The sequence below is a fragment of the Symphalangus syndactylus genome, chromosome 6 (assembly GCF_028878055.3).
Source record: "Symphalangus syndactylus isolate Jambi chromosome 6, NHGRI_mSymSyn1-v2.1_pri, whole genome shotgun sequence".
Classification (NCBI taxonomy): domain Eukaryota; kingdom Metazoa; phylum Chordata; class Mammalia; order Primates; family Hylobatidae; genus Symphalangus; species Symphalangus syndactylus.
In genome coordinates, this window is record NC_072428.2 from 89288308 (window position 1) to 89304624 (window position 16317).

Here is a 16317-nt window from a genome sequence, read left to right on the forward strand (position 1 = left end):
TAGAACAAGTCATTTTTTCAAAGTTATACAATACATAACTCACTTTCACATTTCTCAATCACTGGTTACTCAAATGACTTGAAATACATCTGCAATACAACTTTTTAATTTAATTGGCCTTAAAAAATTGTGAAAGGTGCCTAGAAATAAGTGCTAGATGCATATCAGAAGCTGACATGATGTGAACTCTAGCACTCTTTGTCATAATTAAGCCAATGAGGGCATTTTGATCACTATCCTTACTATGTTGAGGTGAGGGACATTGAACAAACCTATAAGAAAAATGATTTCTAGGGGTATTCTAAATGTTATGATCATTAATAAATGGTTACTAAAATGATAAAAATTAGACATCCAAAAGTTAAAGCATTAGCCAAAGAAAGAGCTATGAGTACTGAGTTAAAATGATAATGAATTTGATTTATTATGGCTTTCTACATTCATTTCTAATTGATATATAACCTTGTAATCCTAACAGTATCTAAAAGCAAAACAATGAACTAGAGAACATAATATTCACATAGAGTGCCAAATGAAGTCATAGTCAAACTTCCAATTCAGTAGTTAGCTTATCCTATTTGTAATTCAAAACATTAAGCTGTAATGAAGTACACCATCAAGTACACCATGAAGTTCACATTTTCCTTAATCTTCAAGCTGCCATTTCCTGACATCATGGACTACTAAAAATTCTTATTTACAAATCCCATTAAAATGAGGTCTATTGCCTTATCAGTATTGAGATGTGAACATTAGGCTAACTTTGAAATATAAATTAAAATTTTAAGAGGTCTAGAAAAGGAGGAATGAAGAGTATATTTAAAACAAATAACAATATGGTATTAAACTTGATTATGTGAAAAGGGAAATAAAAGCCAAAAACAGCGCTCAAAGATTTACAGACTAGCTTACCGGCTAATTTAAAACAAATTGTATATTTATAAATGAGTGGAAACCTTATTAAATCTATTCTTCAGGTTTAAATTTAATTGTTAAATTCAGGTGAATTTCCCAACTAGGAAAGCTGAAGCCATAATGAGAAGTGGACTTTTTAAAAAGTTAGGATATATGTCTCCAGATCAGCAATAAGACTAATGAGCTAAATTATAAAATTATGCCTTGCCAATGCCATTGAATTAATTCAATTAAAATGTAATAATATTGCCATTCATATTTGGTACTTACAGGATAAAATAGACCAACTGTGGTAGTAACAGGGTATGGAACCAAACTCAAAAATGGATCCCTATAGCCCCATAGCAGTTCTCTCAAAGTTCTGACTTGGAACATAGAAGATTTTGACTTGTTAATAAGTGAATTGAGTACCACTTGAACAAATGGATTTTGATAGATATGGGATGCAGCCTACAAAAAAAGAGTCACTGTTTAAGACAAGAATACAATATTAGATTTTAACAAATAAATGGATTAAATGCTAATATTGAGCTTAATACAAAACTTTTTAAAGCTTATCTTTAAAATTACTGCCAGATCCTGCCAAAACTCAAAATGCAATTCGTCTAATTCCTAGATGATTACATTTCTTTGCCTCAGTGCCAGCCACAAGAAGAAGACATTACAAGTTAAGCTCTATTTATTTAATGATACGCTTAAAGTGGTCTTCTCAAATACCTAATGCATTAATGCATATGGGGCTTAAAACCTAGGTGATGGTTTGATAGGTGCAGCAAACCACCATGGTACATGTATACCTATGTAACAATCCTGCACGTTCAGCACATGTATCCCAGTACTTAAAAAAGCCAGAAGTCTGGTCCCAAAGGCTCTGGAACCATACGTGACAGAAATGGCGCAGACAATTGTTGCAGGCGTGTTCATCACAACGGCAGGTTCCACGTCTAACGGCACGAGGCTCTCTGCCAGTGACCTGACCAATGGTGCGGATGAAATGCTGGCCACAAGCTCCAACAGGTCTCAGTACAGCATCTCCAGGGTGAAGACCCCGGTGTCCCAGGTTGGGGAGGACGAGGAGGACTACGACTTCGACGAGGACAACTGACGTCCTCTCCACTTCAATTTCAGCTTCAGGAAAATGTTTAGGAAAAGAAACTTCTTTTTTAAATGTGGGTTTTCTGTTTCCTTTTATTCTACTCCCAAGAAGATATTGGTAAGCTATTGAATTTAGATATGCACCTCCGATAAGCAAGGATTGTTTCCCATAGAATTAGGAAGTGCTGTGGATGTGTGGTTTGATGCCAGTGTGCTGATGCAGAGCCTTCATATACTTTTTAGGATTTTGTGTTTTCATTTTCTATTTTTCTTAAAATGCAGAGTTCATTTTTGCCCCTTAAGAGTTTTTGCTGAGCTTGCTGAAGAAATTGTACTTCATGCACATAAACGCCCGTCCATTGCGAATGGTGAGCACCAAATGCTGCTTATCTGCCATGAGTTTGGACGGCACCCCCTGTTGGCGGATAGCTAGACTCTGCGGAGTTTTATGTTTGTTCAGTTGTGTGGTGTCTAGAGCCCCAGGCAAACAGCCGAATTCGACTTTCCAAACAATAGACACCATCAACCTTATCGACCTTATTTTCCCTTAAATTATATTGACAGTTGTGATTCCATCAAGTTTATATACTCTTTTCTCTCCCCATTTTGCAGCAACAAATTGCAAAGTGCTTTTGTTTGTTTGTTTTTGTTTTGTCTGGTTAAAGGTTATTGCCCACTGGTACAGCTATGGAGACTGGAAAGCTTGGAATGGTTTATTGCTTATAGTAAAATTGGCCTGATTTCTTACAGGCTGCGTTTGGAAACCTTTTATTATATAGTTGCTTACATACTTAAAAGTCTATCATTTAAAGACATACCGAAACAAATCTTGTACTTGTTTCTTAAGCATCTTCCTGTAATCTAAAATTGAAATTAAATATAATGTTTCAACAAAAAATAATGAAAAAAATAAAGTGGTTTTCTAATGCAGTCGATTCTTACGATTTTGTCACTTTCCAAATGATCATGCCTCCATTCAAAATAAAATACGTTTTGATAAAAATGGAAAAACAAGTAAAACCTAATAATTCTAATTATAGGATTAATTACAGTGAGTTCTAGAGTATTTTAAAATAGGTAACTTTTTTGTTTGTCTACTCACTGCCACAGCCAGATTGAGAACTGTGAAGTTGTCAGCCTCTGTTCCAACTGATAGTGAAGGTTCGAAGATGGCACCATTGGGCTGCAGGAAAGAGACTGTGTTGTCCTCAGGGTCCTGGGTTACATTTTCCTTGGCTAGAAAACGAACTCTAAAGAAACAGAAGTAAACAAAATTCAAAACATTTGTCATATGTGAACATTAGATCTCAAATGTCATTCATTCATTCATTCAACAAATGATTTTTGAACATATAGAATATGCCAGATATTATGTACGCAATGGTATTAAAATGAGAAATCAGCCAGGGTCTCTAGCAAATTAATCAGAAGGGGTCTTAAACTGGCAAACTGGAAGTTAAAATAGTGAGGGAGAAGGAATATTGTTATAATGGAGACTCCATGGGAAAACACAAAACAGATCCAGATCCAGATTTAGAATGGTCAGGGTAGCGGTGAGGGTTAAAACACTTTTTAGTACAAGTCTACATAAATGGTCTATGTAACAAATATAAGTTTAGTTAGGTAAAGTATGGCAGATGGTAGCATGCATAAGAACGAACGTAATATATTTTGGGAAACGCAGATATTTGAGTGTGGTTGGATTACAGAGTAAGAGGTGAGGAGAGTAGTGGAAATAAAGTTGCTGAAACAAGCAAGATCTCAAACGTAAAAGAGTTGCATCTAATACTCAAATGAGACTTTATCCTGAGGATAAGGAGGAAAAAGTACAGGGGCTTCAGCAGGGGAATATTTAGAGCACATTTTCTTATATTAGAAAGAATGATCCAAATACAAAGAATGATCCCAATACAAAGCCTATCCAGCACTGCTTTTTCCTTTTTTCAGGACTTTAATGAGAATTAGAGATAAGAATATAATTTCCATTTTTAAGGGTTATAGACTAACTTCCCCAACCCCTCAGGTATATTGAATACTTTTGCTAGTTCTAATCTCCTGGCTCTAACATAGCTAGGCTGCAAAGTACCAACTACATTTTAGGAACGTGGTAAAGGGTGATTATTACAGGAAAAATACATTTCACAAGTGGAAGATATTCACTGAGAAGAAATAAGATACATATCATAATTGCACTGTCATATTTGAATGCCTGTGAAGTGAGTAGATAGCCAAGGTAAAGACTTACACAATTGGACTGAATTTTTTAAAAACCCATTTTATTCCATCATAATAAAAATGTAAATTTCTACAGGGTAGGGGTTATGAGTGTTTTGTATCTCTAAGCATCATGCCTTGTATATAATGAGTTCTCAGTAAATGTATTTACTAAACAAATGTCTCAGATTCTTTAAAAAGAGGATTCAAAGTTGGCTAGAAATAGATCTTTAACATAATTTTATTAAAACTACTATTCTTGAAGTACTGCAGACATACAAAGAATATAAAGATCTGAAACAGCACTCAGGACAATTGTATTTTAAATTAGTGTGCATATCACTAATATTTCAAATCAAAGCACTTCAATTTTCAAAAATATGCACATACATTAAAACAATAGCAACATAATTGTCACGTTACCTAAAGTGTACTGACAACATTCTACCAGTAGATGACAGTCACTAAAAGAAAAATCCTTAAAACAGCCCTGTCTTTAGAATGTTGTTTTAAAAAGGGAACATAATTACTGAATTTTTTGTTTAAAAGTTATAGATTGTATGGAAGTTTTGGAATGTGTTTGTTTATAAGGTCAAGGGAAGGAATTTATACTTTTCTCAAGATTACTTCATATTCTTTCCAAAGCAAAGTAACTCAAAAAATGAATTACGGATCTAAGAATATTCTGAAGGAATTACAGCATATTCATAGAGATGGTGTAGGTAGAAACACACATAAGATCTCAACCTAAGCAATTTCGTGCTTTGATTCAGGTCATATCTTGTCAAAGTGTAATCAAGCTTACTTTAGCAGACATTGGCCAAATACAGCCTGGGGTTCTGTTTGAGGAGGGACATTCTCACATACTTCCAATGTCAGATGGATTTAGGGTATAATTAATTATGAAAAAGTATGTTTAGCTCAACACATACAGTATCAAAGTGTTAACTTTTTTCTAAAACGTACTGGTTGTTTTTCCATTATTTAAGGCACTCAGGCAAACAATAAAAGACTATTTTGGTGACATGATGAGACAAGATGGCCTATAGTTAATCAGGAATCCCTTTAAAATTGTTATAGAAAGAGCTATTTATGGATTCTAAAATTTAACTGTAAATGCAACTGTTCTTCTCCAGTCTTTGCTCCATTGCCTCTCTAAGCAAATCAAATATATCTAACACATCCCCTTTTGTCCCTTAGAGAGATAGATTAAAGGCTCTAAGAATAAAATATAGATTAGCTGTCAACTACCAGAGGAGAACTATTTCAATAATATGTTTTCTCATATCCCAAATAATATATTTAAAAGTGAAAAATATGGTCGGGCATGGTGGGTCACGCCTGTAATCCCAACACTTTGCGAGGCCAAGGCACGTGGATTGCTTGAGCCCAGGAGTTTGAGGCCAGCATGGGCAGCATGGCGAAACCCTGTCTACAAAACAAAACCCATAAAAATTAGCTGGGTGTAGGGACATGCGCCTGTGGTCCCTGCTACTCAGGAGGCTGAGGTGGGAGGATCACTTGAGCCTAGGAGGTTGAGGATGCAGTGAACTGTGATCGTGCCACTGCACTCTAGAGTGGGTGACAGAACAGGACCTTGCCTCAAAAAATAAATAAAATTAAAAATAGAAGTGAAAAATATAACCTCCCCCAAACAAACAAAAAACAAAAAAATCATGATGAGTTCTCAAATTCTAACAACTATTTTCTTTCCTCACACTTACCCAGTTCACTTAGGTTCTATTTCTTAAACAATTATGCTGATACTCTCCTTAGGTCATATGTGAATTCTAGATTTTCATAAGTATATATATACCTATGAATACATATATATATATATTAGGTACACCTAACAACATTCTTTGCAACAAGATATTTGTACAGACTCTTGCTAATAATATAAAAACTTTAAGACCGTGAAAAAAATTCTAACATAAGATTTTTTTGTAGCCATAAAAACTAAGTCTTCATTGACAAAATTATGAATTGTCACAGTTGTGCACAGAGACAGCCGATTTGGGTAAAACTGCTAAGACAGGACATGCACCAAGGCCCTCTGTGGCTTATATGTCATATGCGATGGTAGTAGGCACCACCCTCACCATGCCTGTTATTTCATTTTATTTTGGGAGTGAATTTTCAATCTGGAAGCATAGTAATGCTTTGGAGAGGAAGGAAAATTATACAGTCATTCGATAACCAAAACAGATAAGATACTAAAACTATAAATTATAAGAAATCATTAGAAATACAAAACTTTGTGATAAGAACTAATCATGGTGTATAACTAGTTGTGATTATCCGTGAGGGAAAATATACATTTAGGTAACAAATTCTATAGCAGAACATAACTATGTTTCCATATGGATACCATAAATATATTCCTAATCCTTGGTTAAGGTGGTGTTTTTGGCACCTCAATCTCCCCCTTTTTTCCCTTTTTAGTGAAAAAGACAGAGAGTCTATAATTGAAATAGAAGAAAATGTTTACAAAAATCTAGGAGCTACCAGTACCTACATCTGTGTGAACATGGACAAGTGACCTCACATCCACTGGATCAGGCATTTTTAACTCACAAAATGACAGATTCTGGCTGGTCATTTCCTCTATTTCTAATACTCTAAGATTCTGTTCAAAAGTGTGCTACACTATCAGGGAAGGCAGAGGAAAGATATAAAATAGTCTCAACACTAGAGAAAATATAAGAGTGAAACTAAAATAGATCAATGTAAATGTCTATATGACCTGGAAGGTAATTTGAATATAGATCTTGAGTAGGTACCGCAATTAGGAAAAATGAATTTAGCACTTTGGTTCTCAAAATTGTGTACTCAAATCACCCAGGGTTTGCAAAACTCTTTAGTGGGCCTCAACGCTTTCATTCATTTGGTCTGGGAAGGGGTGTAGGGATTTGCATGTTTCCCAATTCCCTGTTGATGCTGATGCAGCTGGCCCAGCACTTTGCTGTGGCCCAGCTACACTTTGAGAACCACTGTTAAAATATGCTTTAAATTTTAAGATGTGAAAACTGATTTTTATTTTTTTTTTGCTCAGCAGGAATATTTCAGAGTTGTTGAGAATATATGCCACAATAACAAAACACTAACTTCATAAACATAGGAAAGTTATTTGATACTGGTAAGTTTATAATAAAATCTGTTTATCTTTTCTATATACTGTCTAATAAGTATTTGGATAATGTATATATCTTCCAGTTTTTTTCAAAATAAATACCTTATAATCATTAAATTCTTAGATTAGGATTCTATACAGACAGGAAAATATTTTAAAGTATATTTTGGGGAAGAAAATAATAAGTACATTTCAATACAATGACATTTGCCAGGTAGAAGACTTCTCAGAAATACATGGTCAAGGTAAGAATGCCTCATATTTGTGGGGACTCACTCACCTGTACGTATAAGGACCTCTTTGCTTAACTTGAATGTTGCTGCTGTTCATCATCACTTCCTGTGGATTTTGCACATCAAAGATCCAAAACTGTCTGTAAACTTCTGTGCCTGTTTTAACCCAATTTTTAAAAGCAATTGTACCTTCTTCGAGGACAACTTGCTATGAAAAAGAAAATAAGTTTGGGTTATGTCTTTGAAGTAAGTACAGGCACCTCTGGAAGATTGTTTGTAGCCTTGAGTCAGCCAGAATAAAAGGACCAAGCCCAAGTACCTCATTCATGAGAACATTTGCAACCTTACCATACACTTGCAGCAGAAATATTTTCAACAAATTATCATTACAGCAGTCTTTTTAGCCTTTTACAAAGAGAATCAGTGTGTAATACTGAAGACATGACTGCTGATTTTAAGGGAAACTTTAAAGTGACCCTTCGGCAAGCTTTAGAGTGGCCCTTTGAAAATATTGCAACAGTCAACATAATTTATTAAGCAAAATTTACTGAAGTTCAAAAAAGTTCTTACTGAGTTGAACATTAACTTCTTCTCTGCCCCTAAGTTGGATTGATGAAACAAAACACAAAAACTGAGTGAAAAATCCAGTGGTATTGGAAGCTTTTTCTTTTCCTTCGAGAGTTGGACACTTCAGAGGATGGTACTTAACACTCAATACATTAAGAAAATAAAAATATCTACATGAAGAACACAAATTTGACATCTTGTCTTCAAAATCCTGCTCAATCTGGCTTCCCTAGCCTTTTTTTTTTTTTTTTTTTTTTTTTTTTTGAGACAAGATATTGCTCTGTCACCCAGGCTGGAGTACAGTGGTACAATCTTGGCTCATTGCAGCCTTGACCTCCCAGGCTCAAGTGATCCTCTCACCTGTGCCACCATGCCCACCTAGTTTTTGTAGTTTTAGTAGAAACAGAATTTCACCATATTGGTCAGGCTGATCTTGAGCTCCTGAGCTGAAGCAATCCACCTGACCTGGACTCCCAAAAGGCTGGAATTACAGGTGTGAGCCACTGCACACAGCCCCTAACTTTCAATGTATTTGCAACAACTCATTAGTATATGTTTCCAAAAATTACAACAGCCTCACTCATCATTATTGGGTTGTAGTTTTTAAAGAAAAAAACAGGACAAGGAAGCTGTCCTATTACTCCTTTGTGAAATCCACTAAAAATCACTGATGCTCCTTTTGCTAAAAATAGACAAGTGGAAAATACACCAATAAGAGAATTAAAAATCCTACATTAGGAACTTGATTCCTTGCCTTAGGAGCTTTGGGACTGGGTGGAGAGTCATCAAACCTCCCTAGGGTCAATTTCATTATCTGTAAAATAAGGGCGTTAACATAAATATTATTCTAGTTTTCTTCCACAGCTTTCACTCTCTGAGCCAGAAGTCTATTACGCTGTAGTAGATAGTGCAAACACAGGTGATTTTGAAGCAGGCGGTATTTCCAATGAAGTACTGGGAAGAATGCCCAGGTTAAAGAGCTCCAACATAACCTGAGTGTGCTAGAGGAAGAGGAATACAACTATTTCAGGAAAATGAGCCTAAAGAGAACAATGACCACAGGAACATTCTGACCTATTTGTTTCCTTCACCTGGAAGCACCCATTCACAGAATGACAGATTAGGAAAGGACATTGAACATGATCACCTTTTCCAGTAGAGCACACTGAGGCTCTGAGAAACCAGGTGGCTGGCCCAAGGACAGCCTAGGCAAACAGTAGTGAATTCATGACAAAAATCCTCATCCCTGACCCTTAGACTAGTCCTCCTTTACACCATGCTGTGACTTTTTTTTTTTTTTTTTTTTTTTTCTGTCACCCTCTGCACTTAATTGGTAAAAGTCAAATTAAGTTTCATATCTTCAGGATATTTTACTTATTGCTTAATATAGGGAATAAGGGAATTCCTTAGAGAAGAACTGGGCACCAAGTTAAGATAGAATTACAAAATCCTATGCTGCTGTAATCCACTTATACGGGGTACATTGGACCTGCTAGACTGATGGAATCTTTATTACTTTTTACAACAAATTGTCCTTGAAAAACTTTTTATTTGCTCTCAAAAAGGCTTATTTCCACACTAAGTCTAATATTAAGACAAAATTGCTTAAAGTATTATGGATATTCTTTTAAATGTAAGTATGTTTGATGAGGATGTTGAAGCTCAAAGCTAAATAGAAGCTGAAAACGGTAAAACATTATTATCCTCACACTTAGAATCTTAATGCTCAAAAACAATACCTGTTATTCATCAAGTGCCTCTCAAGGTACATATTAGGTTTGTACACAATTAATTATGGTTTTTGCGATTTCAATGACAAAATCGCAATTACTTTTGCACTGACCTAATATCTCTTAATGAAAGAAACTCAATAAATTCATAGAATTGAAAAGAGTCTGTGACCGAATGTGCTTGACAGGACTGAATGCCTTCCTAACTCTACAATGAGTGTCCATCTAAACACCAAAAGACATTGTACGTTATGAGACCTTTTTTTCTAAAGGCCACAAATCACTTTTCCCTTAAAAAATATCTCTAGCAACAAATAAGGCAAACATGAAACACAGGGTTGAAATGAATGTGTTGGATTATCAACTGTTAGAATCAGGACCATCTAACCCCATCCACTTTTTTTAGAGGTGGAAAATGGGTTCTAGAGAAAAGAGATGTCTGACTGAATGTTATGTGACAAATTTACTAGCAGATAATAGAAAAATCAGGTCCTTTCACTTCAGTTTTGTATAGTTTCCATAGCATCATGATTTGTTTAGAGACATAGAGAAAAATACTGAAGTAGTCAAAGTAGGAACAATATGCTTCTGATGCTACAACTACTACATGTATTAAATTGTAGTCACTCCTTGAATACCAAGACTAAATATGTCACAAGAAACAAAAGAAGTTATGTCCTCTGTGAACTTAAAAGAACTTGATTTTAAATAGGATTTGGACTATCTAGTCTATTTTGCAAATATTTTACTAAATTTGAAGTACAAAGCTGATAAGTGTGTACACAGAAAAAGTGATATAAGATTTTCTCACTTGGCTAATGTGTATGTGTGTATTTGTCCCTGACTCTAAGCATGCAGACTACCCAGCCCCAACAACAACTGGATTTCAACCTGGTGACTCTCACATAGCATGGTCTATAGCTGAGTTGAAAGCACTCACCTTGAAACTTCTATTCTGCTACATTAATTTGAAAACAGATGTTTGTTGGGACCATAATATCCTATATGTAGTCATACACTCACATGAACACTGTTGTCATGCAACAGCAATAATCTTCTACATGACTGACAACTTTCATTGTTAAAATGCCCTTCATACTTTGCTATGCATGGAGTAGAGTACAAATGTAGAAAACATTTTGTTTCACTTTTCAAGGACTTTACAAGTTTCTACCAAGAGACAGAAGTATGTTTAGCAGATTTTAATCTGTGAGTTAGATTTTTTTTTACCCTATCCGCACCCTAACAAAATATAGTGGCTTCTTCCCTAAAGCATAGACTGAAGTGGTCAACAATGAAATTAGATGCTATGAGTTTGATCACTTAATAATAATAATAATCATTTAAGTTTGAGTAGATTATTTAATTTCTTTGTACCTCACTTTCCTTATCTGTGAAATTATAACAGTAATGTTAGATTGAACCACATAGACTTAGTATTTTTGAAAATCAAAAAAAGTTGAATTTTGACATTTTCATGTGGCTTAAATATTTATCCTCATAGGTTGTTATGGGGATCAATAAATGTGAACCCTTAGAACAGTGTTAGTACAAACAAGACATTCAATAAATGTCAGCTATCAGTATTTTACAAATTCTATCCATCCTTTAGAGGAAGAACTCTGATACCATTTAGTTCTCATTCTGTTTTAATTGCTTGGTTCATAGCATTTACTGTCTAAGCCATTCATGTGCCAATAACTTATGTAATATCCTGTGACAATTATTTTTCTGTTATTTAATCATTTTAATATTTTTCTTTCTAGTAAAGTAAAAACTTCCTTAAAAACCAGAAGCATACTAAAAATAGCTTCCATCCTTCCCCCTGTTACCATTTGCTTGTAATTGGGCCTAAAAAGAATCATTTCCCCATGTTTAAAGAAATTCTAATGTTTTTGCACTATGCAAGTGTGTATAAGTTGAGAATGAATTAGAATTGTAGTGACAGTTATGCAGAGAATCTGAAAATGGCTTTAGTTTCAGACCATCATCATCAACTAAAACCCAGAATAAAATTTGGTGAAGTGTATTGGAGAGGTAAGCTTTAATATGTTTCTGAAACCCAGAAATTAGCCTCCAAGAATTTATGTAAGTACCTAAAATGGAAGATTTTGTGTTTGGCATGAAAAGTAAACTATGTTGATATTAAATTGGACTAGCAGAAGAAACATATATGCTTGTCTATTTTTTGAAACATTGTCTTTAAGTGACATTTGTTATTACAGCTATATGCACATATACATAGTGTTTAATTCATTTTTATACTGCTATTTTAATTTAAATATTTTGGGTTGTTCTTATGTTATTAAATATAAAACAAACTTTACCATCTTTAATATTTTTAGTCCTTTTCTGAGCTTTTAGGTACTATGAAAAAGTACAAATTATTTTATTGTATCTGGAAATACTAGAACCATACATTATAAAGTTAATATAAACAAATTATATGATTAAAATATGGACTATTAATTCAAACATAATTTTTTGGGGGGGGGAGACAGTGTCTCACTTTGTCACCCAGGCTGGAGTGCAGAGGCGCGACCTTAGCTCACTGCAGCCTCAACCTCCTGGGCTCAAGGGATCCTCCCACTTCAGCTGCACAAAAGCTAGGACTACAGGCATGTGCCATCATGCCCAGCTAATTTTTTTGTATTATTCGTAGAGATGGGATTTTGCCATGTTGCCCAGTCTGGTCTCAAACTCCTGAGCTCAAGTGATCCACCCATCTCAGCCTCCCAAAGTACTAGGATTATAGGCATGAGCCGCCACACCCAGCCAAGTATAGCCATTTTAATGAATCATTATTTCAATTTATTTTGTCTGAAGGCATTTCTTACAAGCTACAGAAGGATCACTGTTTTCAGGAATGGGTGAAGGAAAAATGGTATAATTGAATGATGATATTTAATATTAGTTCTCTAATAGGAACAAAGAAACCTATAATTCCTTTTTGGTGTTCTGTAGTTAGAACTATAGAACTTACTTAAATTTTAGTTTTTTTCTTCCAACTTTTATTTTAGGTTCAGAGGTACATGTGCAAGTTTGTTATAAAGGTAAATTGTGTGTCATGGAGGTTTTGTGTACGGATTATTTCTTCACGCAGGTAATAAGCATAGTACCTGATAGGTAGTTTTTTGATCCTCCCCCCTCCTCCCGCCTCCCACCCTCAATTAGCCCCAGGTGTCTATTGTTCCCTTCTTTATATCCGTGTGTATTCAATATTTAGCTCCTACTTATAAATGAGAACATGTGGTATTTGGTTTTCTGTTCCTGCATTAATCTGCTTAGCATACAACTACCTATGTTATGTTATACAATATTCACTAAACTTTTTATCAACTGACATTAATAATGTCAAGTGATAAATTATCTTTTGTAAATGGAGGTAGAATTTTGACCATTTTCCACAGTGCTTTGGTAGTTTCTACCTTCATGGCAATTCTTGCTATTGATTTTTAGTTTTTTTTTTTTTTTTTTTTTTTTTGAAAGAGTGCATAAACTTCCTGGCTGCACACAACTCTATTAAGAATCATGGTCAAAAATACTGGCAAGAAAGATTGCAGCTATAATCCATAAAAAGCATGAGGATACCAGAGACATCCCTTGAAAATAAAGAGCAAAAGTAAACTACAAATAAGGTTTCTAAACTGTTTTAGACTATTTCAAATGATAATGACATCTTTCAGAATTGGAAGGTATCACAGCACTCCAACTCTACACTAAATATGAAATGATTTTCTCATCATTCTCAATTAAGCAGTTTAATTCTTTTTTTCAAAATATCACTTGTATACAATAGCTTTCTTAATTTGCTATCAGTCAGTTAAATAAAGTAATATTAAATGAGTTTTAATGGTACACAAATAAGAAGTCAACAGTACCAAAACTCATATGTTTGTGAAATAGCATTACCCTAAGTATTTCTGAGGCAGCAGTAAGACACTTGGCTCTCTAGGTTTACATAAAATTCAAATATGTGACTCCTACTGTATGCCAAAGATATACATATGCCACTATCATTTAAAAAATAGTCTGTAAACTGTAGAAAAAAGAAATAGTCTATTCAAACAATATTCCACCTACTTCATATGACTAAAATTGACAAGGTCAACATGGTTGTGTAGGAATCTGAGAGCAAAATGAAGCTTAGCCTTAAAGGTACCATACATCTTAACCAATATAAGGATTCTGATGATGAGTCTTAGTCTATGGACACGTAGGGGGCTCACACTGTTCACTGTCATTTCACAGTTTTTATAAATCTCTGTTGTACCACCTCCTTGAGTTTGAATCTACACTAGGAAGTCTGAATCTTCTCTTTTCCTTGTAAATATTGCACAGATAATTCTTATTTCAAAAACAAGAAGGAGAAGCACTCCATTGATTTAATTCCCCCTTCTTTATTATCCTACTCAAAGTATACTTTCAAAATTATTGGTGACCATGTTCTAATCATTATTTTCTTAATTTTCATCTGCCTGAGAATATTTTCTGCTTTCTTTCCTTGAGTTCTGTCCTCCTATTAACTTCTAGGATTGTACTCTGTTTGTTTCTTCATATAAGATCATTCTTTTCCTTTTCTACTTTTGTCTTCCTGCCTCTGAATTATTACAAATTCTGTAATAATTCTTCTGCTTTTTCCTCTCTCCATTAAAGCTCTCTAAAAGTAAATCTACTGTTTAGTTTTATTTTTAATCTCTATAGCAATGATCAAATCTATTTGAACTCTGACCTTTGAAACACAGACTGATGTTCATAACACATCACTTATAAAACCTCTGTTTTACTTCGTAAGGTATATACATACCTTCTATCAATAACTCACTGGACATCTTCAGTTTGATGCTTTTACTCCTCTCTCTAATTTAATCTGTCTCTCCAAGCTTCCATTTCATCATATTATCTATCAGTTTTTTTTTTTCTATATCCTCAACCATGCCAGACCAGTGTGCCTTTTGTTATACAATGTGCAGATTATGCAAATATCTTTCTAAAAGGGAATCTTATATTCTCCTTGAAAGTGGTCATATCCTACAGTTTTTTGTTTGTTTTCCTATCTCTGGTATCCTCACTTTGCAACCTTTCTGCTGTAGAGTAGTATACAAGGCTAGGTTTTTCATCTAGGCTCTTCCTACAGTTTGCTTACGTTTGGAGAATGGCTTCTTTCCCTATTGGCTAGGTGAGTTGGCAAGTTGATTTAAGGACTTGCGCCTGTAAAATGGGTAAAATAACAGCAACTTCTCACAGCTATTTTTGAAGATTAAGTGAACTAGTATATAGGAAACTCTTAGTAAGAATTAAATGTTAGCCATCTAATCTCTAAATGCAGGTTTTATTATATCTTACACTTGCTGAAAAACATACCGACGACTATTGTGCATCGTATCGTCAATTAAGTATTTTTCTGCCTGATGTTCTAAACTTGCTTCCTAACTCTAATCCCATGTTAACTTCTAATCTTTTCTGCTGTTAATCCAGTATTATAGGCACAATCTCTACCTTCCTCCTTCCATCTTCACTGCATTTGGTAGCATTTTCACAGGGTTTTTCATACTATCAATCAGTCCTTTAACATGGTTACTGCAGTTATTTGAGGCTTTCAAAATTCTACACTTCTTTAAAATCTGAATCAAGTACTACCTTTTTCCTGAAGTTTCTTGAATACTCTGAGGGATTTCTCTTTCAAAGTATTACAGCATTTACTTTTCCAATTCAATTCTAGAGTCTCATAGGTCTTAGTATTTTTTATTATAATATATCTTCCCCTGGTTATAGCTTACAATAGATGAGATTATATTATTCTCTTAGTCATTATACAAAAGCACATTTCGATGTCAGAAAACTTACTTTCTCATGGTTAACTATTATGAGCATAAAGATGAATATTAAAGAATTAAAATAAATGCTAGCACCTCACATGCTATCCAAAAGAACCTACATGTACCAGTTTTGTTGCATGACAAAGAAAAAAATTAAATCATCAATACTCAGTTATTGACCAATAATTATGTGTCAGCAAAAAAAAAAATAGTCTAAATTGCTGTGTATTGGAAGATTATTGTGATTTTTGAATTTGGAAAACTTTTCCAAATGATGTTATAGTCTATACGTTAACATAGATACTGATCTTGTCCTTTCTCTGCATAAGATCTGGGTGAGAACCTAGTTTATGAGTAGGAAGGATGTCAGATCAATGGCCACTCCATCCCACTATTAGATAAGCCCCACACCTCACTATTACCTGTCTATTTCCATTGGCCTATATCAAAAATACTATAAGAAAACTAAGAATTCCAAGGCAGGGGATACTATCTAATTTATATATGTTTATTCAGTTAAATACATGAGGCTGAAGTTCTGCAATATGTTAGCAATAAACACAATACAGTCAGCCCTCTGTATTCATGGGTTCCACATCTGCAGATTCAAC

General features: G+C 34.4%; 1 protein-coding gene across 3 annotated transcripts in view; it reads right to left on the bottom strand.

The window, feature by feature from the left end:
• CD36 (CD36 molecule (CD36 blood group)) overlaps positions 1–16317 on the bottom strand; it is an 81126-nt gene that overhangs the window by 15054 nt on the left and 49755 nt on the right. For all 3 annotated transcript variants that reach the window (XM_055281408.2, XM_063642089.1, XM_063642088.1), the window contains exons 4-6: positions 7638–7798; positions 3113–3260; positions 1186–1365 (exon numbers count right to left, since the gene is read on the bottom strand). In XM_055281408.2, coding sequence (XP_055137383.1) covers positions 1186–1365; positions 3113–3260; positions 7638–7798 — 489 coding nt within the window. The remainder of the gene's footprint in view (positions 1–1185; positions 1366–3112; positions 3261–7637; positions 7799–16317) is intronic.